Genomic DNA, 19238 nt, shown 5'->3' with positions numbered 1-19238 from the left:
TTTTTGACCTTGTGGCCTGGGTAAGACTACTCAACGCTTAAGTGCCCAGATAAACTACCATTAGAATCAAAGAAACAAGAAATGGAACAGGGCTCATAGACCACTCTTGATGGGTGATACTAATGTTTATCCAAGTTAACAAAACAAAAACTAGTTCATGGTTGAACCAAGATCAGAAATTAGTTCTCTGAATCCAAATCCCATAATTTCCCCAGAGTCAGAAGTGGATATAGGTTGTCTCTTGAACAGAGAGGAGTTCTAATAACAATTTGATGAGCTTACATCTACTCAACACCAAAATTCTTTGTGATTTACCTAATAGTTCACTTAATCATTACAATGATCCCATGATGTACATAACTGTTAAACAGTCCCAGATGAAGACAGGATGGTAAAGCAATAAGCCAAAGTTTAGACAGCTGGTAAACAGCAATCAGAATTAGGATTCAAACTCAGCCTGTTTGGCTTCAGAACCCGAGGTCTTAATCACTGATTATACCAATACATAATGAAGTTCAAAGTGTTACAAAGAGCTTATAAAAGGCTGATTAATAGGGAAACCTTTAATAGGAACTAAAGTTTAAGGTGAGACTGTGACCTTCATTATGCTTCCTTGGTGGGTCAGATGGTAAAGCGTCTGCTTGCAATGCGGGAGACCCGGGTTCAAGCCCTAGGTTGGGAAGATCCCCTGGAGAAGGAAATGGCAATCCACTCCAGCACTCTTGCCTGGAGAATCCTATAGGCGGAGGAGCCTGATAGGCTACAGTCCATGGGGTTGCAAAGAGTCGGACACGACTGAGCAACTTCACTTCACTTCATGACCTTCATTATGACTTCATCCTAACTAAGAGCAAATGGGAAAGCTACTGGGGCTTATAACGCAGGGGAGTGAGATGATCAGGCTGCATTTTCTGACAAGGCCATTCTAGCTGCAGCACACACACAAATGGACTGGAGAAACTCAATGTCCAAGAAAAGGTGATTGGCTAGATTAGAGCAGCAATGCAAACAAGAGACAATGAGGCTTTGAGCTGAGAGAAGGGCCCTTGCTGGATTTAGGAGAGCTTAATGACAATAATAATGACATACACCAGAGACTGGTTATGCTGGAGGAAGGGCGTTAAGGGAAAGATGTAGTGAAAAATGACTTTCATTCTTCATTCACTGCAGGGTTTTCAGGGAAGGAACTGGGTAGATAAAGGGCAGTGCTGTGTATTAAAGTAGGGAGCAGTGTTTTTTCTTTTAAAGGGAGGGGAAGGTGTGCGAGGAGAGGAAGATAAGCTTCTATTTCACATGTGACTTTGCAGTACTTAAGAAGCATCCACACGAGGTCATGTGAACCCCAGGTATGGGGCTCAGAAAGAAGTGTGGGTAGACAGCTACATATATACATATGTATCTATATCTGAAACCAAATAGGTGATAACTCAGGGAGGGGGAGGGGGATATATTTGAAAAGGAGATTAAGAATGATAAAGAAATTTGGGAACACAGTATTTAAACATTGGTCAGAAAGACAATACAGAGCAAAAAAAAAAGGTATAAAGTATTAAATGTGATGAGTAAAAATTTCTGCTTTCATATATATTTGAGAAACACTGGCCTTGAAACAGGTAGAAATTAGGGTAAATCCAGGACATCTAAGGACTTGTAACACATGTTTAAGGGATACAACCTTGTCATAAAGGTACTATATTAAACTGCTACCTGCCTGTCTTGATTCTAATGGCCGTTATTATTTGTATCAGGTTGGTCAGTGGTAATCAGCTACCAAATATCAGAGGGTCTGCAAAGGCACAAGGGTAGTTTTTAGACTGTCGAGATAACATAAGCCATCACAGACTCTTTTTGGAATGAGGGGACATAATTTCCCAGTCAAAAAAGCATAAAAACAATAAACATGTACTTCTTAACCACATACTCCTGTATCTTTGCTATGTTAGTGTGAACAACAGAAAAAAAAAAGTACATTACCTTATATACTTCACTAAAGCCACCTCTACCAAGCAGATGGAGCAATAAATATCTTTCATTTAACGTTGGGTGATCTTTGAACCTTAAGGGTGGGGAAAAAAACACTCATGCACATGAAAACACACACAAAAAAGGTTCTGTCCACAACACAGCTGTGCTCTTATTCTACTCCTATTTCTTTTTCCTGCTATTTTGAATTCTATTCCATACTTCTCTCTCTACCTGCATGACTATCACCCATCTCAACGCTTTGGTGTTCACGAAGCCTAACATTCAGCTATCAAGCTGAATATTCAAGTTCAATGACCAATTATAGCACTGTGATAAAGACCTACCAACTACTGTATTATTAACAGCTTTATAAAATCCTGTATCTATTCATCAGGAAATGCTTCCCTTATGAAAACTTACTTTTATCTGGGAGTTTTAATTAATCAAGTTTTATAGTACTGACATAGGATTAAAAATAATTATAAGCTGACTTTCATTCATGGTTAAATTTTATAGTCTTTGCCTTTTACAAATAAAATTTTAATCCCCAATCAAAAAAGAAATGATTAAAAAAAATAAAACCCACCACAAATAAAATTATTTAATGTTTATCACACCTGCTACACACTAAGCACTCACATGTATTATCTCGTTTGGTTCTTAACTAACCCTCTGAACTAGGCCCTGCCACTACCTTTCTTTTACAGATGAGGGCACTACTGCACAGAAAGGTTAAGTAACTGTCCAAGGTCAACAGTTAATACATGGCAAGGTTTCACAGAAAAACATGCTTCCAAAACGTACACTCTTTGATTCTTAAGGGGTGGGGGGGAAATCAATGACAGTTTTATAGTCTCAGATACAAAATATACAATGGTACTTTATTCAGTGTCAACACAACTTTGGAAATTTAAGCTTTTCTTGAGAATTAATAGAGATTTCTGTTTAGTTTTAAAGCAAAATGTAGGAAATTTCCTGGTGGTCCAGTGGTTAGGACTCAGTGTTTCCACTGCCGTGGCCCATGTTCAATCTCTAGTTGGGGAACTAGAATCCCGTAAGCCATGTAGCCAAAAAAAAAAAAAAGAAAGAAAGGGAAATATAACAATTCATTTAATTTTCATCAAGTGGATTAAGTTATATCCACAAACAAGCTTGGGCATAATTTTCAGAACAGTCAACTGTAAATTAGCTTTGACTTATCTGCTTTATTAGAATTTATCTGGTACAATCAAGTATATTCCATAACTATGTTATTTCATTTACCTTATATATTAGAATGATTATGTTCATAAAGATAATCATAAACAGGCCTTCTTTTAAGCAAGATATTTCATGGCAGAAATAAGGCACTTCCAATTCTGACACTCATTTAGGTCATGAAGATTTAAATTACATAAATCTAGAAGTATAAAAAAGACATCCTTCCTGTCCTCTACACAGACTACATCCAATTAATGCCTTGCTTTATTTCTGTCTTCCTGATAAAGATCCCACCTGTCCATAGGCATTTTCTCTTTGAACTCCTTTAGCGTTTAAATAAATTTGATAATTAGGGATTAAGGACAGAGACTATAATTTAAACTGCTCTTCTATTTCTTCTTTACACAATGCTGGATACATGGTTTAATGAAATCCCTTTAGCTGAAATGATTTCTTCTTCACTACTGTAACACCAACTTTGGTATTTAGTCAACAAATATTTATTCTGTGCCTACCATATGCCAGAAACGGGTCTAGATTTGGGGGATATAGTAAGAACAAAACTAAATCCCTGCTCTCATGTAGCTTACATTCCAGTGAAAGGAAACAGATAGAAGAACTGGAAAAAAAATGTAATTCCAAATAGTGATAAATGCCAAGAATAAAGCAAGGTAAGGATACTGAGAGAGGTGATGGAGTAACGCCAGGACTGATATTTTAGATAGGGTGGCCTTTCTAATGACCACCTGGAGTGAAATAAGCAAGCCACTCAAGTGTCTAGAGGAAGAATATTTTAGGCAGAGGAAATGGAGAACAGAAGAGCCTTGAGATAGGAATGACATGTGATTGAGGGAGCCAGTGTATCTATGACATATAAGTGCGAGGAGGATGAGAGAGGTGGGGTGGTGAGGTGGCTGAGACCGGACCATACAAGGCCTTCTGAGTCATGGGAAGGACTTTATTTCTATGGTAAGTCCCTCAACAAGGAAATACTGTGTTTATGATCTCCAAGGGGAGAAAATCTTTTATCATGTAATACTGTGAAATATAAATAATGACTTACTGTGAATTATCTTCATTATTTATTCTTTTGAGCTCTCGAATATGAAGATTTCTGACTCTTTCCAACCGTTCAAGTTCTGCCTGGATTTCTGCCTCTTCCTGAAAATGAAGAGAGGGGACTATAACAAGCTCAATTTATTGGTGATATAAAAAAGATGTTTTTACTCATGCACCAATTTTTTTTTAACAGTGATGGAAAGAATAGTGTTTTATAAAGTACCACTGAGTTAAAAGATCTAAGTGCTCTTTTCAATGCCTGAAAGATAGACAGAGATAAGGCAAAAGCCTATTTCAAGAAACCAACCTCCACAAGAAAATCTCTGTACTAAAAGAAATCTATTTTTATAATGTCTAAACTAAAAATGACTGCAAGGTAGTCTGAAACTGACTTATAACATAAAATGAGCTGTAAGTTTTATTTCTGATATATTCAAATTTTAATTTAATTTATGAGGGAGTAATTTACTAATACAAAATAAATGAAGATATTTCACAATAGTTAAAGGAGGAAGAAAGGTAAAACACAAAACTACCGATTATTCAGAGACCTTACAACATTTGGAATACACAAACACACATGTACAATCTGACCAATCTCTTTGGATAAATTCCACTACAATTTTAAAGAGACTCTTAAAACAAAAATTATATGACTAGCTGTGATTTAGATCCTTAGTCATCAGAGCACACCTAGGCAAATCCTAAAGGAATTTACTTTAACATTCATTAATCTAAAAATTCTGATATTTTCATGTCTCAAAATATACAATTTTTAGAACATTTAAAAGAAAGACACGAAAACAAACAAAACCACCCATTACACATACACCTTTGTCAATATAAATACTATTAAAAGACAAGAACATACCAAAGTTCAGTGAAAAGTTCTAGAAATGCCAATTTTATAATATTTTTGAAAAACTATTAAGTAAACACAGATTGCCTTGGCCTAAATGTGTAACCATTATAAATCTATATACAACATGGAATAGGGATCATTTCTGAATATTATTATTAAATATTTCTGCTTTTCATTAGCACTGTCTTATAATGATTTATCTTCTAAAATTAAAAAATCCTTTGTCTCAAAAAAATCAACAATTCTGAAATTTACTCTGAAAGTATATTTCATTGTAAGGCAGATAACAGAGGTATAAAGTCTATTACACCATTATCTAAGGCTTAAACTGAAAGGAATATTCTCAGTGTCATAAAGAAAAACAAATGTTCACAGATTAAAAACCTAAGTATGTTTATATTCTACTTGACCTTATAAGATTATATCAATTATTTAAAAATGAAACTCAACCCCTACTTGTTGCAGATATTTAATGTAAATTAGGCATCAGATAATACATGCTGCTGCTGCTAAGTTGCGTCAGTCGTGTCCGACTCTGTGTGACCCCACAGATGGCAGCCCACCAGGCTCCTCCGTCCCTGGGATGCTCCAGGCAAGAATACTGGAGTGGGTTGCCATTTCCTTCTCCAATGCATGCATGCATGCTAAGTTGCTTCAGTCGTGTCTGACTCTGTGCGACTCCACAAAGGGCAGCCCACCAGGCTCCCCCATCCCTGGGATGCTCCAGGCAAGAGTACTGCGGAGTGGGTTGCCATTTCCTTCTCCAACGCATGCATGCATGCTAAGTCGCTTCAGTCATGTCCGACTCTGTGCAACCCTATGGACAGCAGCCCACTAGCTTCCTCTGCCCAAGGGATTCCCTAGGCAAGAATACTGGAGTGGGTTGCCATTTCCTTCTCCATAGATAATACATAGAAACCATTGAAGATAAACTTTTCTAAAATTTGGGGGAGAGTTCTCTAAAATACACTAAATTCCCTGAAATTTCCTCATTTAGTGTAGCTTCAGTCACAGTATTTCTAATTTTAATGAAAATAAGAAAAAAAAAGGTAAGATAATGTTCCAGGGGATTAAACAGTTTCATTATAAGGATAGGAAATAGATTCAAAAGCTTCACAACAATAAAGTCAAACCACAGTTCAGTTGTCTCAATTCAGTTACATAAAGCAGAATAAGAAACTGGCTATATAGGTATGTCCATAAATATGAAAAAATTCAAATTCAATTATATCACAGAACACAGAAAGAGGTAACTTACTTTTTTCAGATTACTAACGATTGCTGCCTTAAAATTTTCTGTTCATTTCTTACACATGTATGAAGCTACCAAACGCTTAGTAAACTGGTATAATTTTAAATAATCTGATAAAACGGTGAAATGCTTATTAGAACTGCCAGCAAAAATACTTGTTTCAGCTTTTACTTGTAATTGTGGTATGGGGATACTTATTATTTGAAAAGTGAATTTATAGAAATTCTATTATATATAATTTTGAGACAACTAGATTGTTGACACATAATTACATTTGTTTTATAATTTTTGGTAATCTTCAGATGTTTATACAATGGCAGTAATCAATATTACGAAATAGTTACTAAAGAAAATAAAATACATGTATGTGCCAGTTAAGCAAGTTTTTATTCCTCTATAAAACATGCCAAGTATGGCTTCCCTAGAGGCTTATATGGTAAAGAATCTGCCTGCAATGCAGGAGACCAGGGTTTGATCCTTGGATCAGGAAGATCCTCTGGAGAAGGGAATGGCTACCCACTCCAGTGTTCCTGCCTAGAGAATCCCATGGACAGAGAAGCCTGGTGGGTTCCATGGGGTTACAGAGTCAGATAAGACTGAGCGACTACACACACACACACACACACACACACACACACACACGCACGCACGCACGCACACACACACACACACACGCACACACACACACACACACCCCCAGCCACCCACACGCCCCATGAGATCTTATAATACAAAAGGACAGACAAGCTTCATTCAGTCTGAACTGTAAAGTTTACAGGATAAACCCCCCAAACGTCAGGAGGACTAGTTAAAACAAACAGCTGGATCCTAGCTGTTTAAGAGCAAAGGTCAAGGGAAGGAACTATAACTGATTATATGCAGATACAGGTAAATTTTCCATAGTCATCAGTAAATATATCGTCCATATTGTAATTTAGTATTTATTCCAGTATCTTGGATCTTAAAACAAAGTGACATATTTCTAGGGGAAAGATAATTCAGCAACTCTAAGTAACTTCTCTCAAATCCCACTGAGAAAAAGTATACATTCTGTTATGGATTGAAGGCTTTGTGTTCCTCCCAAATTGTGTATGTCTAAGCCCTAACCTCCCAGTGTGATGGTATTTGGAGAAGGGGACTCTGTAAGTTAAGAGTTAGCTTAGGTAATGAGAGTGGGGCCCTCTTGATGAGATTTAGTGGCTTTTTGAGCAGGAAGAAAGAGATCTCTCCTCCCAACCCCATTAGCTCTTTGTGGCAACACAGAGAAAAGTCACGTGAGGATTTGAGAAGATGACCGTCTACAAACTAGGAAGAAAGCTACGGAAACTAAACCCTAGGCTCCCCTGGTAAAGAATCTGACTGCCAATGCAGGAGACACAGGTTCGACCCCTGATCCAGGAAGATCACACATGCGGCAGAGCAATTAACCCTATGCACAGCAATTATTCAGCCTGTGCTCTAAAGCCCAGGAACCACAACTACTGGAAGCCTGCATGCCCTGCAGCCCATGAGCCACGACAAGAGAAGCCACCACAAGGAGAAGCCCACAAAGCAACAAAGACCCAGCCCAGCCAAAAATGAATGAATGGTTGAAGAAAAAAGAAACTAAACCCCACAGGACCTCGATCTTGGATTTCCAGCCTCTAGAACTAGGAGAAATAGGTTTCTGTTGTTTAAGCTGCCCAGTCTATGGTATTCTGTTACAACAGCCTGAGCCTGTTAGTTACTCTCTCCTTACAGAAGGGAATTCCATTATGGAATGGAATCCTCAAACACATGGCAAAGGTAGGTCAAATTACTAAAATAAAAGAGAGGTAGTCCAGAACGGAGATAATGCTTAGTAAGAACACTAAATTTCAATACTCTAGTCGGCCACTAGTTGAGCAATTTACAGCAGAAAAGGTCTAAGAAGAAACAGCATCTCTGGAAAAGAATTGGTTTCTGTAGGCAATTATGGTGTTGAAGGGACACGAATAAGAAAAGATCCTACTAGAGAGAGGGAGGTAAATTCGGTAATCACATACAATAAAAGGACATCATTCTTTTCCGTTTAGACAAAAAGATATGGCAATAAACCTTAACAGTACATACTACAGCTATTTTAACAGTATTTTAAAATAAGATCTAATATCTGAATTACTTATATATTTTTAAAAACCCAGGTTAGACAAGTATACAACAACAGATCTCAATATTGCCTCATTTAAGTAACCTGCAAAACCTAACACCTTCCAAAATTTTTAACTCTAAAAATTTACATGCAAAGTAAAACCAATTTGTCCCTCAATAGATATTTAGCATACAAATACTTTCTATTTGTACTCAGAGTCCCTTCTGGCAACTTAATATCTCCTTGGCTCAACATTCTAAGCTAAAAGTATGCTACAGCAATGTAGAATCTTCATAAAATGCCAAGTTAAACGTAAAATGCAGGTTAAAACTGCTAGGCAGACTTGGGGTATATTTTGAGCATTTCCCTTAATGGCAGTTTTTGAAAGGGCAATTATTTTCTTTTAAAGTAGGGGTGTGTAGGCATTAAACTATAAAACTTACAAGTTATACAGTAATGCATTTTACATGTAAAACTAATTCATTTCCTGTAAAAGTTGAACATACTGTTGAATAGTTAAAACTTCTTTAGCAAATCTTTAATATATATTAATGTTAGCCCCACAAAAACCCCTCAATTTTGAAAAGCTGCCTTTCTATAAAGTCAAGATAAGGTAGAATTTGAGAATCTGAGAATTTCTGATGTATCATTCTCAGCTTGCCTATAATCCATGCGAGTTGGGAGAAGAAAAGATTCTGTGTGGTATATTATGAAGATAGTGGAAACAGGGAAAAGCTTATCATTTACAAGAGTATATTCAGGAGCACCATAACAACATTAGTCCTTTGAGAAAACTATTAATAGTTCAGAATGAGGTTTCAACATATTTAATACCAAATTAATTTTAGTAATATAATAATACAATCAAGTTAGTATCTCTAAGTCCTCAAATAAGTTTTAATTTCATAAAATATTTATAATGTTATTCTGAAAGTCTATCACTAGGAAAGTGAAAGGTGAAATTAACAAAAGGTGTTATTAAAAGCTAACAGAAAGGGCAGTGCAGAAAAGAATTAAGAAAATTATTACCAATTTACTTCAAATTTATAGGTCCTCAATTTTTTCTCTATTATATTCTTTTATATATCCTAAATATGGATATAAGAGACACGAATCATTGGAAATATGAACCAACAAAAAACTACATTGAACGTATAGAGATCAGTTTTGAAGCTACTGCCCGTAATCCTCTTTTTGCTCAAGTATGACTGTATAGATTGAGGGAATAGGGTAGGAGGAAGAAAGAGGACAAATACTGTGAAATTCCTGGTGGGGGATTCTTTCCTAACTATGTATATGATGTCTCCATGTCGATCCTGAGTCACTGAGCTGGATATTACTGAGGGGAACATACTGGGTATCCCTCAAGTGTGTTTAACTGTTTTAGAACTTTAACGTTTTTCTCTCTCTGTTTCATTTCCTTCTTTGGTGGGTTGGGGGTAATTCGCCTCTCTTTGAAAATTAAACACATACATCAAAAACCTTAAATGGGAGTAAGTGTTAAAATGGACAATGGGATTGTCAGTTCCTCCATTCTATTTAAACAAACCAAATCCTATCTTCTCAGCAGCAAATAAATATAACAGTTCAACTGACTGGCAAATTTTAAATATCCAGTACAGTTCCTGAAAAAGAAATCACAGCTTCTGTATTAAGGGGACGAAATTTCTTGATGTTGAAACTAGCTCAGGTGCTGACACCAAACCCTAGCACCTACAGGTACAATGCCTTACTACATTTTCTTCCAGCTTTCTGCCTTTTAACCTTTTTCAGGGTTCTGGTGGATTCCATATTTTTAAAAAGTATGAAAAGGTTTAACATTCTATACAATAATGAGAAGAGCCTAATCTTCTAGACTCTATGTATACGCATATAAACAGCATGGAGTTACAGTTTTTGGCCATTGGCCAAGCAACTGCCTTCTCTTTTTTGTGAAATTATGACCTCTAAACTGAATTTACAAACCTGAATAAACTCTGCCCAATGGTTAACAGGACTTCTAAGATTCTTTCCAAAATTCAGTGAATGCCATTGCCTATGCAACTGGATTAATATAAAAATCTACGAAAGTAAAATACATTTTATCACTAAATTTTCACTCTGGTAAGTGACCACCACCTATTACCAGGTAAAGATGTATAATTATAGATGGGGTGAGCCAGAAATATGCTTGTAGGTTCACAAGGAGAGCAGGAAGGAGAGTACACACACCAGTAGCTTTCCTATTTCCGTGTTCTCTCAGGCATCGCTTTCACAGAATAGCACTCATTTTTAAACAGAAGCAGAACTAGGCACAAGATGTCAAGTTTAGAATTCCAACACTCTTGGCACTTTTCTTGCCCATACATACCAAGAAGTTGGGAACCTTGTATATTCTTTGTGGGCTTAACAGTGACTTTTTCTTGCATAATGAATGCATTTTCACTAGACTTCACTGAAAACTACTTCCTACACAAGTAGCATCTTGTGTTATGTTCTAGAGAAATGTAACATACAATGTGGTCGGCTTTGAGAGAAAATTTTCTTGAATATAGAGGTGCACATGCAGTTTTAGAGATTAAGCCCTCTAGCATTAACTATTTTCATATTTTTATTCATACCTAAAGTGACAAGAGGCGTCACATACACAAACGTATTCTTTGTGGTCATACTAAGGATTTGATAAATCAGATGACAATGGTATTCTAGAAAGAAAGACCAAAGGAGATATCAAACTTCAAGAATATTTGGGGATTAATTCACCTAAAACCAATGCCCTGTATTCTCCACTGTTCAAAAGGCTTGCAGACAATCCATTGTCTTCCATTTCAACTAGTTGCATGGTCCACTGTGAAGGAGTGAGAAAAAAGCTGTGTGCTTGTTCTTGACCTGTAAAGATTTCATCATGGAAGATTAATACTGATGCTGCTGCTGCCTGTTACTGGTTGTTTCTCTTTGCAGGTGCCAATATCGGTCAGAGAACAGGATTTCAGTGGCAGAGTTGTTGCTATACTGTTATCTCTTCAGAACGGAGGCACAAGGAGAGATGAATGCCACATCGCAAGGAGCAAAGGAGAAAGAGAGAAAGAAATGGTGTCAGGTGGCATGTTGGATGCGATTTTTGTTTTAGTAGAGATTGAGATGACCGTAATTGTTTAGCTGATTCCTTCGGTCTGCAAAGATACACTTGTGTTGGTGCTGATGGTTCTTGACTAATCCTGTTTCAATTACAAATTGGTTATGTTTTTCCTAAAAACTTCTGGTATTTAAATTCAGGGTTTATAACTCTCACACACACCCCCCAAAACACATAAAGTCAATCCCTACTACACTATCTAATATTCCATACTGAGATGTCAAATCTTCTATATGCATTCTCTCCAACTAATCAAATATTTAAAATCCACAAGACAAAAAAATTCAAAGACTAGAATAAACACCTCCACATGCTGTTTATATCACAAACTTGAGTCAAACAGCAGTGGTATGATGTAGTTATTGGTCCTAATAACTTTCAAAATTCTTACTTTCTCTTTATTTTGGGGTATTATGACTGGTAATTTATATTTTTTAAATAATATTATGACTAGAGAGACAATCTCTTACAAGGAAGATGGTTTATCAGGGATTTTTTAAAAAGTTGTTTATGTTAGTTTAGTAATAATCCTTGGAAAGCACATCCACACAGTTTTCTTCAATTCTAGAATTAAGATCGGAGTTGTACAAACAACAACCTAGTAGAACTCCACAAATTACAAAGATAACTGACTTTCTCATAACTAGAATTTATCAAGACCGGAATCAAAACAGGATCAACTATAAAAGCTAACTGGTACATGGCTTATTAGTTTTCTTAACGCCAGAGATGCCACATGTGGCACAGGTACATTACTGGATTTAGTTGCTCTGCCTTAAAGGACAACATTTTAAACACAGGAAATTATTCTCATTGCAACTACAAGCTTGTAAGTGATAATCAAGGAAGTTTATGCATAATGGTTAGTAGCAAAAAGTTATTTTGTGTAAGTTTCAGGAGTAATTTGTAAGATACATATATTTTACGATATACTTCCTTGACATTCTATTAAATCTTTAGCTGTATAAAGGTAAAATTACACTAGAGAGTATTTACATATTTTACCTCCCAAAACATGCTTTCCCTGTTGACCTTTAAAGATAAATTTATAATGAAAAACAGTGAACCAATTAATAATAAAGAAATATTCTAGCTGATAGAACAGTCACTAACAGGCTATCCAAGGAAAGTAATATATGAATGAAAGAGAGAAAGGAGTATGTGTGTGAAAAATTTAACTGCTATCCTTTATTTGAGATGAAAATAAAACAGTCTATTTCTGGGGGAAAAAAGGAAAGCAAATGTTCCTACTACTCTAGGAAAGATGCAAAGAAAGCTACAAGGGAATCAATTCTGAATTCAGAAGGATCAACTTGCTATCCATCTACAACTAGAGAATTGTAGGAATAAAGTGTAAGGATACTTCCACTGAAGTAGCAGTGAGAAAAGGTTCAAGTTTTGGCTTTGCTAGTTACTAGCTATATTAATTTAGACAAAGCAAACAGAGAAGAGCTTGGCATTCAAATTTAACATTAATGTTCACTCTAGAATGGTTAAAAATTCAAACTGTATAAAATGTAATATTATGCAATTCTCTTGAAATGTGGAAATAAATCACCTAGTGAATGAGTGAGCAATAAGTTCATCAACTGATAACTAAAACAATATTAAACAATTTTTAATGTATTAAAAAAGATGATGCTGAACAATAATTTTCCTAACTTCAGAAGACAATAAACCCTTAAGTAAGTTACATTTACTATTTGGTGGCAACAGGAATGAGCGTTTATTTCAGCCATGGACTTAAATGCTGAGCTCTCCTTTGCTGCTCTATCACACTAACAGACTCACTGGGTTTGGATTACTATGTTTCTAGCCCACAGAATAGCACAGAATATGAGCTGAACTTTACGATCTATTCAGTGGTAAATACTTTTTCATATTTCGGTTTACCTATTCAATTATGATGATTATCTTTATAAAATACAATGTACATCATAGATTATCTCAAGAAAAAGTTAACTAGGGCTTCTAGTCTTCTATGTCCAAATGGTATAGGCTTCATCAATGATGCAAGTTTTTTCCTTTGGTGCCAACAAATTTTATAACTCCATCTAACTTTAAGAGTTTTTATTGAAGGGAGAGTGAAAGTCACCTTTGGTAATGCAGGAGGTATACTGGGCTCCACATCTAAACCCAAATCTAATGTAGGTCACATGATTAATTCCTGCACAGGTAACATGGACATCAAATATCCACAGATCAGATCCAGCCTATGGTAGAAACTATATAGTTACATGTCGGGGTATGGTTCATGTTGGCTTAAGACAGAGGTGATAACATCTTTTCTTTCAACTCAAGCTTGTTCTCTATGTGTTGAAAGTGTCCAATCTACTTGTATTTTAGAAACCAGAACGACCTATTTTTAATGACCTACTTTCCGACTGTGCTTTAGAATATGCCAAATAACTTATTTTTAATGCATGTAACAGAATGCCTATTATTCTTGAACTGTACAACTCAAAAAAATAATACCCAGTGGAAATAAGACTACTACTATTTATTTGTACTCTAAGGTGACACTACTTACTTAATTTTGTTCTCTGTATGTACTACTAGCAACTTTCTTCATAATGCATTCATTCTTCTCAACCAAAAAAGTCAGAAGTAAATGTGAGAATTCAAAGCATGAGAGTATATTTCAGCATTAATTCATCCAATATTCCATGATGGAGATCAAAGAAAAGTAATGTAAATTGGTTAAGAAGAAGATAAAGTTAGAAGTCTAAAACTGCTCAGTAAATTTGATAAAAGCTGAGACAATAAAACAGGAAAAGGATTATAGAAGGGACAATTATTAGAATGAGTAAATACAAAAATGGAAAAGTCAAACACTGGGGAAAAAGGTAATATGGAAGTTAGAAGAGAAGGTGTAGTAAACTACAAAAGCTTCAGCTGTTTATATAATATCTAGACATTTAAGGATATGTACCTTACTTTATAAAACAGAAATGTTTCAGAGAAATAAAATATTTTCAATGTACCAGGAAAGCTTTAAAAATCAACCAACCACCCACCAATCAAAAAATAAAAACAAACCGTCCTCTGAATCCTTTTAAGTATTTTTGTGATACAAATAGCCGATTCCTAATTTAACTGCTTTATCATTTCAGATTTTATAACAGGTTTCCATAAGACATGTAAAACTCATCATTAGAAAGAGTAATCTGAAATTTACTATTATGTGTGAAAATTATAAGCCTCCAGTTGACTATACACTTTAGTATCTCATTATCATGAAAGGCTACTCAGAAAATACTTGATAAATCTTTCTTTATATGGAACGTCAAACATAGGTCTCTATCAAAATAGCTTAGGTGGGCAGACAAATACTTGTACTAATTCTGACCTTCAAAATCCCCACTTCCCTTCTATAGTCCCGTTACAACTCCATCAGTTACCAAATGGACTGAAGTTGTCTACTTTTATCAAAGAACAGAGAAATATCAATAATTACAGCAGAACAGAAAACAAAACAAAACAGATCAGAATAAATTCATTTTAGAATTTACAATTTACTGTTCAAGTAGTTAGGCTGAAACTTTTCTGAGCAGGGGCACAGTAAAGAACACTAATACAAATTACACATATATATGTATGTCTATATATACACACATATACACATATGTGAGGTGAAAGTCGCTCAGTTGTGTCCGACTCTTGGCGACCCCATGGCTCCTCTGTCCCTGGAATTCTACAGGCAAGAATACTGGAGGGGGTTGCCATTCCCTTCTCCAATATACAAATATGTATGTATATAAAATATAATTTTTTTCTGTTCCCTGTAACTAAATGGCAGGAATCTGAAGCATGTTGATAGCATTCCAAAAATAAGCACATCTATAATGAGATGGTGGCTGCTACAAGAATGGGTTTCTCTGACCTACCTCACCCTACCCCAGGGAGAGGACTTGATAGATACTATCTTCAATTAGTTCACTAACTTAGTTTTAGCTATTACTCAGCCTATTTAAACAATGTAAGTAATGTGATAAGCAGACCACAGAATTTAAAAACTGGATCAAAGAAAAAGAATTTTACAGCTGTCAGTAATTTCATTTTGAGGGGGAAAATCTATTATTTCTCTGAAATGGTTTGAATTAAAAATATGAACTAAAAAACAATGAACTGAATACAATTTCAGAGTTTACAAACAAGTACATAGCTTTACATTATAAAAACTTACTAACATACAACAATGTTTTTCTGAATTATATCACTTTATATTATTACCGATGATCAGGCTCTTCTAAATTTGCCAATGTATATATTTTAACTGAAACATTTAATCAGGTATTTGGTAACTTTAAAGTTAAGTCAAAAAAACCTGTTATTAATTTACAATTGTTTCAATTTGTTATGAAATGGACACAACAACATACAATCTTACATTTTATCTTTTTTTTTTTTTTTTTTAACAGAGAGTATTTAACAGTAACCTTAAGAACCTGGAGTTCTGTCCAGGATCATCCTCCACTACAAGGACATGGGTTTTTGTTTTTTAACTTTTTGACCATACGCATCATGTGGGATCTTACTCCCCAGACCAGGGATCGAATCAGCATCCCCCTGCATTGAGAAGTCCCAGGGACACGGTATTATCAGCATCTGAAATGTTTGTAAATTACCACAAGGTAAAGGAATGTTATTTTAATATATTCAACATAAAAATGCAACTTTTATGCCCCTCTTTTATTTTTTTGGTCTAAAGTTTTAAATTTGGGTCCTTTTTCTCTGTAAGTTTTGCCTTCTTTAATAAGAAACGTAAAACACAACTTTCCACAACCTCTGGTAAAATAAAATGGCCAGCATATGCTTCACGTACCTTTTTGAGATGTCCTAGTCTAAGTTTGAAAATTTCTTCCTGTTCATGATATTCTGCCAAAGTCAACCTGTCAAAATGAAATTGTAATTCTAGATATTAAGATTAATACTTCTTATCAACAACCAGCAAATAAAATTAATCAAATAAAAATACTAAAAAGTTGACAACTTTCAGCCCTGAACACATAAGCCTAAAGTGCCTGAAGGTATTCTTCAGAGTATATCTAATACAGATGGAAAAACTGACTGACTTATAAATTCAACAACTATTTAATCAGTACCATGAATTTATATCCTAAGGATGCAATGAAAAAGACAGTTTCTCAATACACTCTGGTTTGAACTTACACTTCATAGTGGGAGTATAGGGGGTAAAGAAGCAGAAGAGAAACAATTTAGTCCAGAAATGAAACAATCGCAAATAACAGTAAGTGTTATAAAGAGAATTAGAAAGGCTGGTGTGATAATAACTGTCTGTATTATACTAATTTGCACCGAGTTTTAGGGAGATAGTCTTGATCTGAATGTCAAAAGGACAACCACAAGAGGACCTAGGCGAGTATATTCTACACACAGGTTAAAGCAGGTACAAAGACACCAAGACGGAAATAGACTGATAATGAGAAAAGGGAAAAAAACCACACAAGCATCAGAATATAGTCAAAGAGGCTGTCAGCAAAAGAGATAAAGCAGGGGGAAAGCATCTAAAAGCAGGATGGATTTTAGACCAAGGAATGAATTTCATTTTATTTTAAGAGTACTGGGAAATCACTGCAAAGGTAATCAGTCCAATTTGGGCACTGGTTTAAGAAAGAAAGAAATGAAGACATTTTTCTCTTCTCTGCTTCCATGGGCTAGTGAATAAGTAAGATAGGGCTGCCAAAAAACACCAAATTATTAATAAATATAAACAGATACACACGTGAGAGTACTTTATGGTTGTTGTATTATTAATTTCAAATATTCTTCTGTAAATTAGAAAAAATCACTGCAGTTGACCCTTGAATAACAAGGGTTTTAACTGCACAGGTCCACGTACATGAAAATTTTTAAAATAAATACGTATTACACTATACTACATAGTCTGGAGTTGGTTGACTCTGTGGATGTGGAATTGCAGATACAGAGGCCAGCTGTGAAGTTATATGCAAATTTTCAACTGTAGGGAGGGTGAGAGCCCCACCTACAACCTGTTGTTTAGGGTTCAACTGTAGTTTAATGTATGTAGAACTTTAGTAAGATATATACCTATTATAATATTTTATAAGAAAACATGATTCTGTATCAACAAAGTGAAAGAGGAAAACACACACACACACCCCACAACAAAACAACTTCCACTCATACCCATTACTGAAAGAACTCCTTTTATCTATCATATTTAGGCCCTTGTTTACTTATGTATTCTGGGTATATTTCGTTAAGCTCCAAACCCCAAGGACGACTTATTTATGCTTGGTTTATATCCCTCAGCAACATTCAGTATAAATGCTATTTCCCTTAAGCTAGATGGTAATTAAAATATTAATATCATAGAAAGGGCATTCAAATGAAATAATCAAAAACCTCCAAGAAATTCAGTTAGTATTCCACTAGAAATATCTTAAGAGTGAAAAACAAACATTTAAAATTAACTCTCTCTACCCAGTGTTAGGTTAACATAACCATCGGATTTTATTATACTGAATATAACAATATAGTTGCAGCAGTTGCTTAATATAAATTTAGAGAACTAAACACTGCACTGTGAATGTGAAACATTCATGCAGATGGAATGAAACAAGAAGAGGGAAACATGGTTTTTTTTTAAAAAGAGGTTTAGAAACTAAAACTGATAATATCTCAACTAGTTCAGTAAAGTGAAGCCATAGCAATTTTGGCAAATAGTTTCTGGATATGCATATATGCCATCAATGGAAATAACCTGTATAACAATATAGTAATTTACTATTCTTAAAATAAGGTTTTAGGCCCACCAGTAGACCATAGGATGGGCTCAGAACTAATTTTTTAAAATATGTAAACATTTTGTTTGTTTCTGTAACAGGAATAAAATACAATTCTATACTTTGGTTTTTATTGAGTTAAAATACAGCTAAATTTAGTATTCATAAGGTCAAATTAATATGGCTAAAATTTAGTTTCCTAAAATTTTTGACTGTCTTAAGTTGGCAGCAGTTTTCAATAGCTACTGTTCTTCAATGTCAATTAGTTCCATGGTGTCTTAGTCTGTTGAATACTGTATGGTTAATTGTATACATTTTATAATGTAATACATATTGGCTATTAACTAGCATTCAGTTCCAGCTGTTAATATGTTTGTGCTATGGCTCAAATATACATCATCTACATCCTTTTAATAAAAGCAAATACACACAAATAGTCCCTTCCCTAAATTTACTTAGTATGATACCTCATTGATTTCAAAAGCTTTGACCCCAGAGCAGTCTTTTATAGGTCTAATCCTAATATGAAACACGTGCAATTCTCAGTAAAGATTAATGGTAACTTTCAGCAGCAACAGAACTTTGCTATTTCTTTACTGCATTTGATTACTATCACTATAAAGCTTCAAATAAACAGCAAAATATATACATACTAATCTCTCTGCTGGGTTTTGAAGCATCAATAAGCAAACGTACAGATAGTACTAAATACTAGGCTACTGACTTTCTTGGACAGTGAAAGTGAAAGATCTTTAAGTCGCTCAGTCATGTCCGACTCCTTGCAGCCCCGTGGACCGTAGCCTACCAGGCTCTTCCGTCCATGGGATTTTCCAGGCAAGAGTACTGGAGTGGGTTGCCATTTCCTTCTCCAGGAGATCTTCCCAACCCAGGGATTGAACCCAGGT

At 35.2% G+C, this 19238-nt stretch overlaps 1 protein-coding gene across 1 annotated transcript in view; it reads right to left on the bottom strand.

Moving 5' to 3' along the window:
* The window catches only part of TLK1 (tousled like kinase 1), a 174860-nt gene that overhangs the window by 12766 nt on the left and 142856 nt on the right, over positions 1 to 19238 (bottom strand). Inside the window, exons 12-14 of the mRNA XM_052659646.1 lie at positions 16389 to 16455; positions 4229 to 4326; positions 1975 to 2056 (exon numbers count right to left, since the gene is read on the bottom strand). Coding sequence (XP_052515606.1) covers positions 1975 to 2056; positions 4229 to 4326; positions 16389 to 16455 — 247 coding nt within the window. The remainder of the gene's footprint in view (positions 1 to 1974; positions 2057 to 4228; positions 4327 to 16388; positions 16456 to 19238) is intronic.

The sequence above is a fragment of the Budorcas taxicolor genome, chromosome 2 (genome assembly GCF_023091745.1).
Source record: "Budorcas taxicolor isolate Tak-1 chromosome 2, Takin1.1, whole genome shotgun sequence".
NCBI classification, from domain to species: Eukaryota; Metazoa; Chordata; class Mammalia; order Artiodactyla; family Bovidae; genus Budorcas; species Budorcas taxicolor.
The sequence above is the reverse complement of the archived record's forward strand: the minus strand, read 5'-3'. Positions and strand labels throughout refer to the sequence as shown.